This window comes from Periplaneta americana, chromosome 16 (genome assembly GCF_040183065.1).
Source record: "Periplaneta americana isolate PAMFEO1 chromosome 16, P.americana_PAMFEO1_priV1, whole genome shotgun sequence".
NCBI lineage: Eukaryota > Metazoa > Arthropoda > Insecta > Blattodea > Blattidae > Periplaneta > Periplaneta americana.
The window spans coordinates 140,930,857-140,949,217 of NC_091132.1; the positions used below are offsets into that span (position 1 = coordinate 140,930,857).

Here is an 18,361-nt window from a genome sequence, read left to right on the forward strand (position 1 = left end):
ATAATTTATACGTCATCAAAATCCTAGTCCTAATTATTATTATTATTATTATTATTATTATTATTATTATTATTATTATTATTATTATTATTATAAACTAGCACTAGAATTCACCGAACATCGGGAATCGTTGGACCATCATTTTACAACACAGGACAAACAAGAGAACGGGCAGGACAATTCGCTAAATGAGGGGAACAAGTTCCATCGAACTCGATCACGGGTGTTCTTAATATGCACCCAGCTGGAGACGTCACCTTCTTAGAAACCTTGCTGTTTGTACATGAAGTTTGAGTTCTTGGCAGAATGCTAAGATCCACTCGAAATTACTGTTATGCATCTCTGTTAACTGACAGGATACTTACCTTGAACCGAACAGCGACCCAGACAAAATCATATTACTCCGAGTTCTAACAGAACATTAATTTTAATTTTCATCAGTGGCCATGTTCCAGGTCTGCCAGGCAGCTGGTCGGACGGAGGAATAAACATTCATAATTATGATGTCACATTTATATCTTGCAGAATGAATATTTTCGTAACAGCACCACGGTCATCCATGATTAAAATTAACAGATCCATTATAGACGACGAAAACATTTCACATACAGATCAAGCCATATTGCAACACAGCACATCGAATGAATACAAACACGTTCGTCGTTGTTAAATCGGCTTAAGACACAGAACAGTCGTTTGTGTTAACAAATCAAAATGATAGCAAAGAAAAATTATCTTCTGTTCTTCAAAATAGATAGAAAAAATAGTATAGGCCTAATTCACATAGTCTGAATAAATAAAACGTAAGATACGAATTGAATTAATATCTTCACGGAGTGAATGGCATTTTCGAAAGATCTGAGTACGAATTACTGATTCAGAAAATAATTGTACAAGTCATTAAGGGGCTAGGTACAGCTTAAAGCAGTAAAATTTTAGGAAATATTCAACATTTTTTTCCTCCATTACTATATCTTGTACAATAATGAAGATTGGTATGTGTAAAACATTGTCCTTCTACTATATGAAAAAAATATTTTTACGATTAATTTTTTTTTTCAAAATTAAAAATGGTGGCAGTTTACTGTGCAGTGATGAAGCGTTTCCCTCATAACTCATAAACTTCTTAATTTTTTTCATGTTCTCTCTCTTTTCTTTTTATTGCTGAAACTCATGTTTACAATATCATGCTCTTTCAGCTATATTCCTTAACAAATAATATATTTTTTTTATTTTGTGTTAAAGAAAATACTGGTAATAGACCATTTTTTGTGAATTTATTTTTTATCAATCTATCAAAGGTAGAGAAGTGATCTTGCATCATATTGTAGATATGACATGCACAAATACACACCAAAAAAATTTCATCACAGAATGTTGGATAGTTTTTGAGTTGTGGGAAACGCTTCATCACTGCACAGCGAACTGAATTTTGAAGAAAAAAAGTAAATAATTTTTTTAATCATAAAAATATATATTTTTTTTGTCATATAGCAGAAGGACAGCGTTTTACACATACTAATTTTCATTATTGTAAAAGATTCAATAATGGAGGAAAAACATGTTGAATATTTTCAAGATTTTACTACTGTGAGCTGTACCTAACTACTTAAAAGGTTGAATTTTTTCACATTGTGACAGGTAGCCTATCTAGCTAGCCGATCGTTTGGAAACCTGGAATCAGTAGTTTTAAACCCAGTAGTTGTGGTCCTAAAGGGTTAAGTTTATAAAGTTATTTCTTATTATTATTATTATTATTATTATTATTATTATTATTATTATTATTATTATTATTATTGATCGCAACGGGACAAAAATGAGGACAATTTTTCACAATACAACACACTCAAAGAAATCGGACATATCACTTTAGGCTTTTCAGGATGCTTTTAGTAATCTCTAATTTCGAGCGCTGTAAATTGCTTACAGTTATCATAGCTGTCTCAATTTGCTAATTTCTACATTCGTCTCCCACTCTGTCCTCCTTTCGTCGATTCTTCTTTCCTTTTTCTTCATTCCCTTCTCTTCGCTCCATCTTCTCTCTCTCTCTTCCCTCCCTTCCTTCATCTCCTGTCTCTCCTCTCTTCACCTCCTGTCTCTCCCCTTCTTCATTTTCTGTCTCTCCTCCCACCCCTCATCACTTCTCTCTCCTCCCTTCACCTTTTCTCTTCCTCCTTGCTCCCTTCATCTCCTGTCTCTCCTCCCTTCCTCCATCTCTGGTCACTCCTGCCTTCCTACCTTAATCTTCAATCTCTTCCTTCCTCTCTTTCTCCATTCATCTTCCGTGACCCCTTCTTCCCTCCTTCCCGTCATCATCTGTCTATCAGGCCCCGTCTCTCTTACTCTCCTCCGCGTCTCTCAAAATATCGTCACGCTTTTAATATGCACTAAACATCCTTGTAGCGGGACTCCATGCCCATGTGGGACATGACTTTTTTTATAGCCGTCATAGCAATTCTCGGTTGGGGTGTTGATTTCATACCGCACAGAGTAGTCCTCTAAAATCTCCGATATCGTTTTACACCTAAAAGTAATCGAACCGAAATATTATGATGACTATTAGCCTCCACTTTTACTACGTCACATTACTTTTGACCAATAAAACTGTACGAAAGGACGTCTTTCTACCAATTATGGCTGCTTATCGCACAATTTTATCGCGTCCCTAGCATTTGTTTAATTTTATCACTACCCTAGCATTTGTTTCTTTGTTTGCCAACAGTTCAAACTACACTGGTCTGGACGTCAATAATAATAATAAAAAAAAAAAAACATAAAATTACAAACCACGCCAGTCGATGCACAGCAGATTCAAATATGACTCGCATTGGCATTCAAGAACAAGAATTAATAAAGATCACTGGTCATAGCTATGCATCTTCCCTGAATCCCTATTTACAAATAAATGAAGAGCACCATTCGGAAATCCTGAATAAGTTGAGTAATACACCATATATTATCAACGAGTTCACTTCTTTTACGCACACGTCCAATATAACATCAATTGAACCACCAACCACTAAAACATTCAAATTTGAAAATTGTACCGTCAATAATTGTTCCTTTTAAAATTATTCATGTTTATTTTTTGTCATAATCGTTAATTAAAACTTTCTTGTTTATTTCATCATCTCTAATTAAAACTTTTCTAACACTTGTTTATATTATTTAGGTTATGTTATAGCTTCTGCTATATGACATTATTGATAGTCACTTATCAGAGATTGTTTAATACTAAGATTTATTGAAAATCATCTGTCAAGTGACGTTGATTATTGGGATCCGGATAACTGAAGTGGAATGAAACTGTTTTAATAAAAATGAAATTGAATCAACAAAGCCTTCTTGACCAATAACCGGACACAGAGTTCAATGAAGATTCCATAGTTGGCACAACTGATAACAAGAAAACAGCTAATCATAACACACTACTGCCATCTGGCATGCATCTAGCGTAATATTTATAATGTTGAGATGATACAATAATACATTTGAAGACAGTTGTATTTTCGTAAGTCAATATTTTATTGTATTGGAGTACTTCGTTACTTCTAATCTTTATATACTTTCTTCTAATCGTGTAGTAGTCAATTAAATCCCACTCGAGTTTTGATTTTCTCTAGATAAATCAAAACCTCTAGTGAGATTACTGTTGATTATAACTTTGCATTTCATCTAGAGAACAGGCACATTCAGAGAATGAAAATGAACGACCTTGATAGAAAGTAACGAATGTGTGTATAAAATAAATATGTCCAGACACAAAAGTAGTGCAGTCGTTAAACTTTCTTTCAGGTCGTACATCTCAGTGCGCTAAGGCATACGAGTTCGTTTTAAACAGTGTGAATGTAATCCTCCCACGTTTAATTGAAACAGTAATAGCCGGAATTACAAAAAGGAGAAAGAATAAAAACAGCCGAAAGTTAACGATATTCATGGATATCTTACGCTTTCTAAGTTTAGTGTATCTTGCTTAATGGGATTCTAATTCACGGAAAGATGTATAGCACTTGGAGTTCTCATCAGACTAGTGCAGAAAAGTAGAAGAATAACTTCATGGCCCGCATTAGACTCAACATGTTTTAGAGTGATCTTATTTACACAAAGAACACAAAGATCTGTGGCACACTTTTTGCTTTGGTTTCGGTTTAAAATACAAATTTTACACGTTAAATTCAACTGTAACGTTTGTTATGAAAGCTTAAACCTTTGCCATTCTCATTCGTCGCGTCGTCTACAGTATTTGATTGCACCAAATAATAATAATAATAATAATAATAATAATAATAATAATAATAATAATAATAATAATAATAATGAAGAAGAAGAAGAAGAAGAAGAAAATAATAAAGACGATAAAAATAAATTAGGCGAATAATACAGTCCGAATTTATTCTCCGAAGCTACAGATGTAGTCAACGGAATAAAAAATAAAATAATAGAAGAGATACTAAAGCTGAGCCCTGCTAACTAACACTCTAAAGCAGCGGTCATCAGCACAGAGCACCCTCGGGTTAAGGTACCATTTGGGTGCACGCGACAGAGACAAGCGGCCGAGGCAGGCGACACAGACGACAGACCGAGACTAGTCGCCTTCTGTCTACTCCCTATAGAATTATATGAAGAGCATTTGAGAGCGCGAGACAGAGACAAGCGACCGAGACCAAGCGCACAAGACCGCTTTCGGACCAGTAGTGTCTCGTGACAGTCTTATGCAGCACGTGTTTTGTGGAGTAAAGTACCTGTCCAAAATGTCAGAAATTAAATTCACTGGCGAAGAAGACGAACAATTGGTAGAATTAGTAGCAGAAAACCCACTATTGTTTGATCCAGAGGTCGAGTCGTACAAGGATGGGAATATGCGTGATAACATCTGGAGGGATATCGCTGAGAAATTAAACACTTTTGTAGTCATATTTCACAGAATATTATACACGTATTTTCTGAACAAACTCTTCTAGAATATTGAGAGAGTTGTGTCGCTTTCGCCTGTCGCTTGTCTCGGTCGCAATATCAATTTAGCGAGAGATGTCTCTGTCGCCTGTCTCTATCGCGTGCACCCAAATGGTACCTTTAGTAGGCCTATCTCTCACCCGCGGATAAGAGACTGCAGTGTGGTGCATCCTAGCTGCTGGCGAGTATGCTCCCTCCTCTATGCCTGCTGAACGACGGGGCATATGATGTTGCATCGAATACCCTTTACTCATTTCAGCGAGTGCTGACGACCATTGCTCTCAAGCTTACAGTGAAGAGATCTTAAAGCTATTGAAATAGTCTCACAAAGGATTTTCTGTCGCTAAGGTGTTTGTAAATCAATTCACGTAACTTACGGAGCAGACTAATGTCTTCCTTCGACCAAGATGTCAGGTGGAACGACATCGAAAGGTTTCCTAAAGTTGTACGATGATTAGGAGCCTATAATAATTATTGTTGTCATTAGTCTCATTGTTATTATTGTTGGTGTTATTATTATTATTATTATTATTATTATTATTATTATTATTATTATTATTATTATTATTATTGATGCAGATGATTTTCATGCATGAGGATCAAAATGATCACAGGACAACGCATGTGTGACACTAAAACAATCATACTCCTCAATTAGGCTTACTGGTTTTATCTTGAATGTAATACATTCACTTCAGAATTGTCTCAAAACTTTCCACAGGAAGTAGTGCAAAAAGCAGTTCTCCACGGAACTAAGTGCATAAATCTATATTTGGTATTGTTTTTTGGATAATGTGGAAGTATATGTATGTGTAAATAAGTACATAAACTCGAGAAGCCATGTATCCAAAAGCTTTAGTACAAACCCTAGTCTAGTACAAACCCTAGTCTAGTACAAACCCTAGTAATGCCGCACTTCGATTATTGTGACGTTTTGTTAAGTGATCTAAGTTCTGAACTGTCAGTCAAGTTACAGCGAGCTCAGAATATGTGCATCAGATACGTGTGCAACATCCGACGATATGATCACATATCACCGTCCTTCGCAAGTCTCTCGTGGCTCCGACTTAAAGAACGCAGAACTTTACACTCTTTGTCTTTACTCTTTCGAATTCTGCACACCTCAACACCAAATTACCTTTCGTCTCGTTTCTCTTATCTATACTCTAACCACGACGTAAATACCAGATCACTTATCTGTGGCACGCTAAATATACCTCTTCATAGAACATCTTGTTATTCCTCATCTTTTACAATATCCACCTCGCGTCAATGGAATTCCTTGTCACAAAGTATTAGGGGCTGCAAGACAACAAACACCTTTAAGAACAGCTTAAAAGATAACCTTATTAGCATTTCACTCCAATCATACTGATTTAAAATATTACTGACTACACTGTTGCTTTTTTTTTTCTTTAGACATCATCCTGATTGTGCTGCATTTTCAAAATTGTCTCATAATAATCTCTTTCTATTATCTAATATAATTTGAAATATATTAACATTCTATGTATTTTAGTTTAATTCTGCTACCCAGTTTATTTCAGTGTTTAATTAATAGTTCATAGTATTTTGTTGTTTAATTCGTAAATAACTCTTGTATACATGTAACTCTCATCTAAATCAAATTGTTGAATTCTTTGTAAGTTCATGCATATGTATATACACTTTTTGCTGGTTGTGTGGAAGAGAAGGCCTTACGGCCTTAACTCTGCCAGCTAAAATAAATCATTATTATTATTATTATTATTATTATTATTATTATTATTAAGAGCAAGATATGCTCTAGTGTACATACAGTACATGAAAGTTACAGTATGTTCTCTTCGACTGGACATTATTAGGAAAAGTTTTCTTAGGTAAATAAATACAGTGAAATTTCCCTTAACGGACACTTTCCAATAGCGGACTCCTCTCAATAGCGGACATTTTAAAATTCCCCTGCAAAATAACATTGGCCCTTATGATAAAATTCTTCCAAATAGTGGACATACTCAATAACGGAGCGGACACTCAAATGTATCTCCCAACAACAATCAAACCTTCCAAATAACGGACAGCGTGAAAGAAAAAAAAAAAAAGAAAAAGACGGTTGCAAATTAACGGAATTCTAACGGAATTCTTTGCAACAATCATTATCGTGCATTTGAACGTTCTTGCACTTTATTGAAGGTAAACAGCACAGTTGTTAGTTGTGATACTGTACGTGAGCAGTCCGTACTTTCTTAGTTTGTCAAGTTGAGTTTTCGGAAGTACAGTCAAATTAAAAATGTCACAAAAAGTAAACGTTTGTGACTAAAAGAGAAAGTGGATATTGTAAAGTATAGTGAGAAGGAGAAATTAAGTGTTCATGAACTGGCCACAAAGTTTAATGTGGGGGAAAAACCCAGGTTAGTGATGTTTATTTCATTTACAAAACATTTACTGGTACGATTTCTCTCTGGATGAATACTGTAAACAATCTCACTGTCTACTGTACTGTACTGTAAAATATAGTGTTGAATATGTACGAGAAATTTTAATGTACTGTATACAAACTAACGATTTTCTAAATAGCGGACACTTCTCAATAACGGATATTTAATTTTTCCCTGGCGGTGTCCGCTATTGAGAAGTTTCACTGTATTTTATTTGCACTGTAATAAAAACGCGTAATTGTGTTTTAAGTATCGGACAAGGTCATCTGAGCATATATTTTAAATTTTATTTCACATGAAAACATATTTTGAATTTTTATATAAATATATATTTTCGAATATTCACATACAAACATAAAAATTAAGTTTTCATCAAATAATTTCCGACAAAAGCCCCATTTCAGATTAATCATCACCCGAATGTTCAGTGCATTTGCTTAGACGTGACAGTTGGTAACACGAGACTCTACGGACAGCACCGGCTCTTGGCTGGCGCATGCGCACTAAAGTTTGCTTTATTACCGGGCATTTAAATCTTGCAATTTGTTGGTGGAAGAGAGTGAAGAAAGATGTTTCAGAAGTGCAATGCTGTGGGAAGTAGGTGTTTGGTATTAGGTTTGCATATAGCGAAATAAATTTAGTGATATTTAAAGTTAAATCTATTTTGCAATGGCAAATAAAATAATTCTTGGTGCTAACAGTATCTAAGTGTTTGTTTACTGTAATCGAACTTACGTAATATATACTGTAAATGTTAAAATAGGAATAATGGTCATTAAAGGCATATTAGAATAGCTTATTTTCTAAAATAACAAAATACAGCACGTACCTTGGAATGACGCCGTAGTTTTCAAAGCCGGATTTAAAATGTTCATGTAAAAGAACTAATCATTCGCAACACGATTTCTTAGTCTTTAGTTTTGTGGTGATATGGTACGGTGCGTGATAAAATACAATAGCCCTATTAAGCCTATACAACACGTGCCTCCATACAGAAGCTCACTTCTTTCCACACGCATATCTATATCATTTTTTAAATTGTAATTATGTTCAATGCATCGGATAAAAAAATTCACTAGTCTAGAGCCTATTACCTATAGGCCCTAATACATAATATGTAATATAAACTCATAAAGTTAACTGCACAAACACCAAAAACAAATCACGATGTACTGCGAAACGAAACATAAAATATGTAGGCCTAATGCCAATAATTTATACTATATTATATAAACAAAAACTGCGTGGAACCATAACAATACGTGAAATAAAACAAATCTCAATTACGCATAATTTTCACCACAAACGCAAGCATAGTAAGCAAACGTAGTAAAACAAAAAACAGGTAATAAAACTTTTTACTATTTAAATTACTATACCGTACCCAAAGTTTTCACCACAAACGCAAGCATACATAATAAAACAAACAAACATAAAAATACTAAAACTTTCTATTGTAACAGAAACACAGCAAAACAAGCACAAAAATACCACTTAGTCAGAATCCGCCCGAAAACACATTTGACTCTTCCCTCCCACCCATCAACAAAGCAGAGCGCATGCGCCCAGAGTGGAGCCGATGCTGTCTGTAGAGTCTCGTGTTGGTAACTGTTTCTCGGAATTGCCTATCTGCGGACCTGCCAAACTGCAGTCTGCTCTCTCACCATAAGCGAAAAGAGCTGTCACCAGTAAAAAAAAATTGTACTGTAACTAACACACAAAACATTGATGTGACATTTAGGAGTGCCTTGTAAGTTATCATAACGCTGATTCAGGAAGAAATTATAATTTCATAAACATCAGCTGCCCCTGTTTTCGTTTCCAATCATAAACATGTCTTTAGGGAGTGCATGTTGTTTCTCTATGGCCAGGGCGCTCTTTTTCCCAGTACAAGGCTGTGTTACGCGATAATAGTCAGTCATTTGTGAGGTCAAGTTGAGGATGAATTTCATTTGTGCTGTAATTCTTTAGCAGTTGGCGAGACAGCATAACTTATACTGGTGAATACTGTATATTGTTTATTTTCACGTAAAGTAATTGATACATAATTAAATATTTTTCCTTTTTTTCACTTTTTTTTTCGATTTTAGCACATAAAAACAAATATTTTCCCTATTTTTAGCATCTAAAAATCCGAGCCCTAATAATTATAATGATACAGTAATGAAGTCCGCTAGTGACGTTTTAATATGTATGAATCTAAAGACATATGCGAATAAACCGACTGCGGAATGTGCAATTCACCCTCACATCCGTTACCATTTGTGTTCTCCAAGGTTTACGGGATATATATAGCAGCACCAGATTCGGATGCGTTATTGGTACAGTTTCTGGAAATGCTCACTTCTTACGCAAGAATCTTGGCTAACATTGTAACTTTCGATTCTGTCATCTTTAAAATGTGGCTCATTAGTCATTACTCTTCTGTATATACGTATTTCAACTAGAATATGACTATAATTAAGACTTTATAGTACTTACAAGAGAGCGGAATTTAAAGCCCTAAAAAGTGGCATTTTAGGCGTCTAAAATAGGCTCTTAAACTCCTTTATTTAGGCTCTATAAAATAAAAAATAGGTTTCTTTGTTAAAGAATGTCACTAATATAAGATTCAACATTTTAATGCAAAATTCTAGGATTAAAAGAAACTTCCACATATTTCACAAGGGTACATATGCATACACAAAATGAAGACATTCTGTTTTTGAGTTAGTGTTTTTCATTCACCAATCATATTTCCATAGTTTGCTTCACAGTAGTTGATCACCACCTATTGTGGCTATTGTGTCGCTCACAAATGGTGAGAAAAAGGAAAGGGTTGTTATCTGTCTTGAAATGTAAGAGAATGCTTATTCGGGTACAACCCAGCAAGTTTGTGTTAAATTGCTGACAGACAGAGGAAGAAATAATAATAATAATAATAATGATAATGATAATAATAATAAATAAATAATTAATAATAACAATTTGTCCCTCATGAGTTCTTTTACATTCCAGTAAATCTACTGACATGAGCCTGTCGAATTTAAGCACACTTAAATACCATTGACCTGGGCCGGGATCGAATCCGCAACCTCGAACACAGAAAGTGTTGTACCGACTACGCTACCCAGGCTGACTGAAAGTTGAAATTTTAGGATTGAAAGATTGTAAGAATGAGAAGGGGTGGCCCGAAGGTACTTCTCTATTGTGTTGTTCACTGCTAGGAAGGAGTTGTTATCCGTCTTGGAATGTAAACGGTACAGGATGTTAAGAAAAACATTAAATAGTTACGAAAAAGATGCAAAAATAAAAAAAAAAAAACTTGAAAAAGGCACTAACGTCGAAATAGGCATTTTTAGGCACTATAAAACTCATTTATTTATGCCTATATTTCCATGAAAAATGTAAATATTGAATCTCAAGCCTGTTTGTATCAAGAGAAAAAAAATGTTTTTGCCTAAATTTTGCTCTCTATAGTAATTACCAGGGAACGGATTTATATGGACTAAAAATATATGAAATATGTAAATATATATGTAGTTATTTTTACCAAAATATGGAATTAAATATGGATTTTTACCAAAATATGGAATTAAATATGGACTTAAAATTATAAAAAAATGACTATGTACGTTAAATATTGGTACATTTTAATCAAACTAAACAAAAAATATAATGGACGTACCTTATCTTCCAATGTAGTTTCAACAAAACACAATTTTTATTGTCTGTTACCATAACAATAGGTTACAAACATTTCTTTCAAGTGCTGAAAAGTGAATCTTCTTCTATTGTCTCTGAGGATAGATTTATACTGACTAAAAGAGCGTTCGACGTCACAAGAAGTAACTGGTACATAATTCAATTTCACAATGTCTGCTGGGGATAAGTCCAAGTTAATCTTCACTGTTGATTCACCACTCATCACAGCAACAACCTTTTGTAGTTCTTCATATCCAGGGTTTTTTGAAAGTACAGTGTCCACCTTAGCTCTTACTGCATCTGCAACTTTACCTCTACCACGATTCAGTTGTTCCACAGTACTATTTATAATTTCAAAACTTTGAGATAGTGAAAGGTGCCTATTTTGGAGACTTTTGAGCGTTTTTATGATGCATGAAAATGTATGCTGAATGTGAGCTAAGTCATTCTTCACACTTATGTCACAGGTAACTGTTTTCGCAGTATCAATTGAGACTGCATCTTCAGAGTCCAATGCAAGGAGAACATTGTTAATAGAGTCTATATGTTCGGCATAATATTCAACTGCTTCTAGCCATGTACCCCATCTAGTTAAAATTGGCTTTGGTGGCAATGGAATTTCAGGGTACATTTCTTTCAACACGTTAACTCTACTGGGAGCTTTGAGAAATACTTTTTTCACTGATGAAATCAACAAATCTACTTTAGGGAAATTGTCTCTGACCACTTCTGCCACACGATGAAATGCATGCGCCACACAAGTAAAATGAGTCAATTTAGGATATACAACAGATAATGCTTGTCCAGCTTTGACCAGCTTTAGCATCGCTAATAAAGAATAACACATTATCGTACATAATACCCTTTGGCCACAGGATACCCATAGCTTCGTTGAACAGTTTAACTATAGTTTTGTTATTGCACTTTTCTAGAACATCACAATGTAAAAGAATTCGTTCAGAATATTGTTCACTTAACAAACCGATAACTACATTACCAACAAGTCTACCTTCTTTGTCGGGAGTCTCATCAATGGAAACCCAAATTGAACTATCTTTAATTTCATCTCTTATCTTCTGTATTGTCTCATCGTAGATGGATGGAGCATACGTCTTCCTAAGTGTTGACTCATCCGGGATTGTATGTTGAGTATATTTTTCAAGGAATTCCCTGAAGACCTTATTCTTTAGTTTGTAGAGAGGAATATCAGCAGAGATGAGAGAACGGCACAGGTCGATGTTAAACTCAGATCTTACATTCGATGTTGTTGGTTGTGTTAAAAACAATTGTCTCTGCTTGGAATTTAGTTGTTTGTTGGCCTGATGTTTACTAGTTGTAATGTGTTGTTGCACCAGGAACTTTTGTGTAGATGATACTGCACACTGACACAAATTACAAAATAATATTTTATTGTCAGTTTATAAACCATCTTCTTTAAATTCTGAAATGTAACTTGTTAGTTTTGATTTTAAATTGACTGAATGACGTACTTTTGGCATATTTACCGTCTTTATAGTATGATTTACAAAACTGAACCTATGTGTACTCTGACTGGCATTTAACTGTTGAGCTGCACAACTGAAGTCTGTTAAAAATTTTAAATTAAATTAATACAGTTTTGTAACTTACTTTCCCATTGTTGATAGGACTGCTAATTTTCAAATAACTCTGATGTTAAAGGGATTACTGAACATGTGTTTAAATCTCTATTGTTGAAATGTATTTTTAAAAGTTAATGGAATTTTGTTTTGTTTTATTGTTAAACCTAATATAATATGGACTGTTTTATATGAAATATGGAAAATATATGGAAATTAACGAAAATATGTACTAAACTCTAAAATATGGAAAAATATGGAAAATAAAAGTAGGATTTTTCAACCCTACACATTGTGAAACATAAAGATAATGCAAAATATAAATTATATTAGCTTTATAAGTAAATATGTATTTACATATAAATCCTTTCCCTGGTAATTACTATTAAGATGTTTTGACATGTTCCATATTCTAGCTGTGAAGCGATGTACGAATACCATGGAATTTAATAAATACTATACTATACTATACTATACTATACTATACTAATACCTTTCCAGCTTAGAGCTATGAGGAATGTCAGAACTTAATGGTGGTGGTAATATTAGTACTGTACGTACGAGGTTTCTCTAGTTGTTTGGAGTAGACAAGCACTAGTTTCCAACAGAATAGATGGACTTTCAGCCTTCAGGTCGAACTATATTGCCCTGAATATGGAACCGGTATGCAGTTCGAAACGCTGGAGACTGGAATGTCCCAAGTCTGCTTCTGTTGTCTAGTGGACTCGGTACAACATAAATCTACTGGGAAGCCATTAAAAGCCGCTTTTCTTTTGTTCTAGCCATTTCCATGCATTTCTTCTTCCTGGCTGCGTTCTTCTGGCTGAACACCATGTGTTTCAACATCTGGTGGACTTTCAGGTAAGGTGCCAAACTGAAAAACAAGTAACGTAAGATGTATCGGTTATAAAACGAATACTTAAACCGATGTGACAAGCATATTAATGAGCTAGGCCTGCGTGTATGATAAAAGAACAGTTAGACGAGTACAATGCAATGACGAACGTGTTTTGAGTCAGTCGTCTCACACGTGAGGACCACGGTTCGCGGAACATGCAGGGAGATTTCGCTATTAGAATCTAGACTACAGAATCGTGTGAGGGTTTAATAACTTCCAATTTATTTATTAAATCTGACAGGATTAAGACCATAGGTAGAATGGGAACGATATATCGGTTTTTACGAAATACCAATATTTTCGTCAACACCTGTGGAGTAACGGTCAGCGCGAAACCAGGTGCCCCGGGTTCGAATCCCGGTCGGGGCAAGTTACCTGGTTGAGGTTTTTTCTGGGGTTTTCCCTCAACGCAATACGAGCAAATGCTGGGTAACTTTCGGTGCTGGACCCCGGACTCATTTCACCGGCATTATCACCTTCATTTCATTCAGACGCTAAATAACCTAGATGTTGATACAGCGTCGTAAAATAACCCGATATTTTCGTTTCGATATAGCGATATATTATCTGTTATCGCGCTTTCAATTTCTTACAATTCTTCGAAACCGACATCAAGCACTTCTTTCTATCCCTCATCATAGAACGTCTTTATACTCATCTTCCTATACTGTAGAAATACCTCGCCTCTGGAATTCGTTACCTAATGACGTCAGGGACTGCCGGACCTTATCACAATTCAAAATTAAATTGGAAAATTTTGTCTTAGTTAATGTTTTTTAGGTATTGCTAGAAGTATTGATTTGTTTTTTTTCCTTTTTCTTTTTTTAATCTAGATTAAAATTGCAAGTTTCTTGTTTATTTTAGTTAATTAGTTAGGATACAATTAATTATGATACTTAATCACTCATTTAAAGTTTCTGTGACTGCAACCTGTGTATATTTTTGTATGCTTTACTTTGTTTGTAGTGTTTTTTTCTCTCTCTCTCTCTTTATTTCTTGTGTAGATTTACTTTGTAAATGTATTTTTTTCTGTTTATTTCTATTATTGTATTTGTATTCCTGGTGTTGTGGAAGAGAAGGCCTGATGGCCTTAACTACACCAGAATAAATAAATATATCGGTATCGAAATTTTGATTCAATATATCGTATAATATATCGGTTGTCTCGTAAATTTATCGGTCTTTCCTTTGTGGAATTATTATCATTATCAACAACAATAAAGTCCACACTAGACAACTCCGATAATTCCCGAGAGATTGCGTTAATGAAGGTGGACAGTTACATAATTGTGCAATCTCACTAATATCACAGTCTACTATATACAGTCACGAAGCTTGAGTTTTGAGGATGCTAGAAACAATAGACTGTGACGGTACTATTTTGCATTGCCTGTAATGAGGCGTTATTAGCGATCCTAGTGGTGAGCAACTATCTAATGTTTGCATATTTACTACGTATTGAGCTTCGCGACTGTATATACTAGACTGTGCTAATATCTTGTTCTAATTGGCTGGACTGGAATTCGAATTCAAACTCTTTATAATGCAGAACAAAATTAAAAATGCAGCGTGTGCGAACGTGAGAAAGACCGAAAGTTTAGCTACTACTGTTTTAATATTGTTATTATTGTTCTCCAAGGTAGGAGCAACTCCCACCCTAAAAGGGAACTGTCTGACCTCAAAACGGGTATCAAAACTTTTATTTCTATATTCTGAAATGGAAAGAGAAACAAGGATTTAATACCGATGTGACATTTGTTTATGGCTATGATTTCTATGCACAACCTAGTGCTGACATTGTTTCCTTATTATATCTTTTTAGTACACAAAAAATTCTATCCCCATAATCATCACCATTGTTGTTTGGAATGTTGGAATGTAACAATAACTTGCAATGGGAACTTACTATAGAAGAATTGTATCAAATCAACTGTGAAGTTTGTTGGAACTTGTAACATTCTAAGTACGGTTTACTTACATTTAAAAATAATTACAAGTTCTGTCTACTTACATTTAAAAATGATTATGTTGTTAGGTAGAAAGGAGCATTATATCTGTGTCCTGGATTGAATCCTATATAAAATTAGAATAATTGAATCGTGTTCCAATATCAAATGCTTAGTCGACCTGGTTGGCGAGTTGGTATAGCGCTGGCCTTCTATGCCCAAGGTTGCGGGTTCGATCCCGGGCCAGGTCGATGGCATTTAAGTGTGCTTAAATGCGACAGGCTTATGTCAGTAGATTTATTGGCATGTAAAAGAACTCCTGCGGGACAAAATTCCGGCACATCCGGCGACGCTGATATAACCTCTGCAGTTGCGAGCGTCGTTAAATAAAACATAACATTTTTTCAAATGCTTAACCATGTAGAGTTCACTTAACTCTTTCTCACTATATCATTTAAGCTCACCCTACCTCCATCATAATTTTGATTTAGGTTAGGACCTACATCATATGGTATTGAAAATGTATTGTTTATTGTTACAATTTTACACTTATGCTTTTGACCGTTATGATGTTAATTTCTATGGTAAAAAGGATTATTAAAATTTAAATAATTTTATTCTAATACAGTAAATGTACACCTGAAAATGCAGTCTGCTTACGAATTGGAATATATCGATAATCGTTCCATATATAGATATATTTTCTGCAATATATATCGATTATCGAAATTAGGTTTGCAATATCAATATATCGGTATTTAATTTATTTCCTCCATCACTAGCCATAGGGCCTTCCCTTCCATCCTACAGATAGCACATACAAATACAACAAATACAAACAGCGATAAAAATAATACAACGATACTTTTTTGTACTCCATCATTATAAACACTTTAACATTAGTGGAAATCGTGCATACTAGGCTATGGCACATTATTATTCTGGTACTGTGAAATATTAACATGTAAACCAAAACGGTATGACTTCTGTTATGACGGCATAACTAGTGCCATAAAGTTAATACAGTGCTCTCATTTTACAAGGAAACTTCGTATCATTCCACCGCCGGCCGACTTCCTACTGTCCTGACTGCAGCATGGGAAGCCAGTTCTACAAAACTTCCCAGCAGTTAGTTGCTTCTGATAATTGTACCGGAACATGCGTGTGACTGTTGTTTGTGTATTAAGTAATGGATTGGAAAATGAAGTATACTGTTGAACAGCGAATTTATTTGGTGGAATGTTACATGAAAAGAGATAACTATAGAAGATGCGTTACGAGATTTTCTCGTAAATATCCTGACTCCATTGCTACAAAATCTTCTTCAAAGTTGATGAAAAAATGGCGTACAACAGTTTCAGTTCGTGATATAGGCCTACAGAGGAAGCGGAAAATACACGTTTTAACTGATGATAAACTTGGGGATATTCGGGCGCGGTTATAAGTAAGTCCCAGAAAATCACTTAATCGTCTAGGGAAGCGGAATTACAGAAAGTGGCAAATAATTTGTTAAAACGATGTGAGATATGTTATGTAGAAATGACAGACTATACAAAGAGGGGGTGGAGTTTGCGCATATATTAGGAATGATCTGTACCCTAAAATTATTCTAAAATCACAAGGCGATGCATTACGACCCGAATATTTGTTCGTAGAAATACAAGCAAGTCTTCATAAATGTCTCTTAGCAGTTATTTATAAGCCTCCCAAAGCTGGACATCTATCCGATTTAGAAAGCCCGTTAGCTGATCTTTTACCGCAATATGAACACGTCTTGGTTATGGGGGATTTCAATTTAAATCTTCTGGCAGTCAGATCAAATGGGACTAATCAACTCCGTAATTTGTTCGAAACTTTCAATCTAACAATTCTTTCACTCAATCCTACCCACCACACACCTACTTCCGATACTTTAATTGACCTAATCATTACGAATAATTCTGATAGAATTCTAACTTCAGGACAGTTACCAGTTCCGGGAATATCTGGTCATGATCTTATTTTTGCCGAGTACTCTCTTCAGTGCCCAAAAAATGCAGCTAAGGTAATTACTTACAGAGATCTAAAAGGCATTGACAACGACCAACTAACTTCTGACGCCTTACAAATGCCATGGCATACTATTTTTAATTTAATCACAATTGACGAAAAAGTTGCCACCTTTAATGACATGATAACACAATTATTCGACAAACATGCACCTTTAAAGAAGAGACGAGTCACCCACCGACCCGCCCCATGGCTGAATGACAGTATTCGTAATCTTATGACGTCACGTGACGCTGCTTTCCGGAAGTACAGAAACAACAAATCTGCCGAAAACTTTAACAACTACAAAAAACTTAGAAACAAAACCACACAAAGCATTAGGAATGCTAAACGCCGTCACGCTCTGAGTCTCGTCGACCCGTCCGTTCCCCCGCGGTGTCTTTGGAATAACTTACGTGATATGGGAGTAGGAAAGAAAGCATCAGAAGCTGAAGTTATAAACATACCACTTGATAAACTCAATGAATACTTTACCTCACCTCCCACTATACGACCTGAAAAGCAGTCAAAACTAAATACAATTAATACTTACTCTCCTAGCTAATCCTCCTCCTTCTCGCGAAAAAATTTTCTTCTCGCACATTACTGATTCTGAAGTAAGAAGGGCTCTTAAAAGCATTAAATCTAAAGCACAAGGCTCTGACAACATAAGCATAGTCTTTCTCAATAAGTTAGTTGATATCGTTCTTCCTGTAATAACCCATATTTTTAATTCTTCAGTTATCACGTCTGTTTATCCGCAACTCTGGAAGACAGCTTTGGTACGCCCACTTCCTAAAGTAAATTCACCAACTTCTGCAAAAGACTATAGGCCAA

The 18,361-nt window shown here is 35.1% G+C and overlaps 1 protein-coding gene across 2 annotated transcripts in view; it reads left to right on the forward strand.

Annotated features, from left to right (window-relative positions):
* The window catches only part of mthl1 (methuselah-like 1), a 269,222-nt gene that overhangs the window by 130,205 nt on the left and 120,656 nt on the right, over positions 1-18,361 (forward strand). For both annotated transcript variants that reach the window (XM_069813100.1, XM_069813101.1), the window contains exon 2: positions 13,435-13,513. In XM_069813100.1, the coding sequence (XP_069669201.1) occupies positions 13,435-13,513 (79 nt within the window). The remainder of the gene's footprint in view (positions 1-13,434; positions 13,514-18,361) is intronic.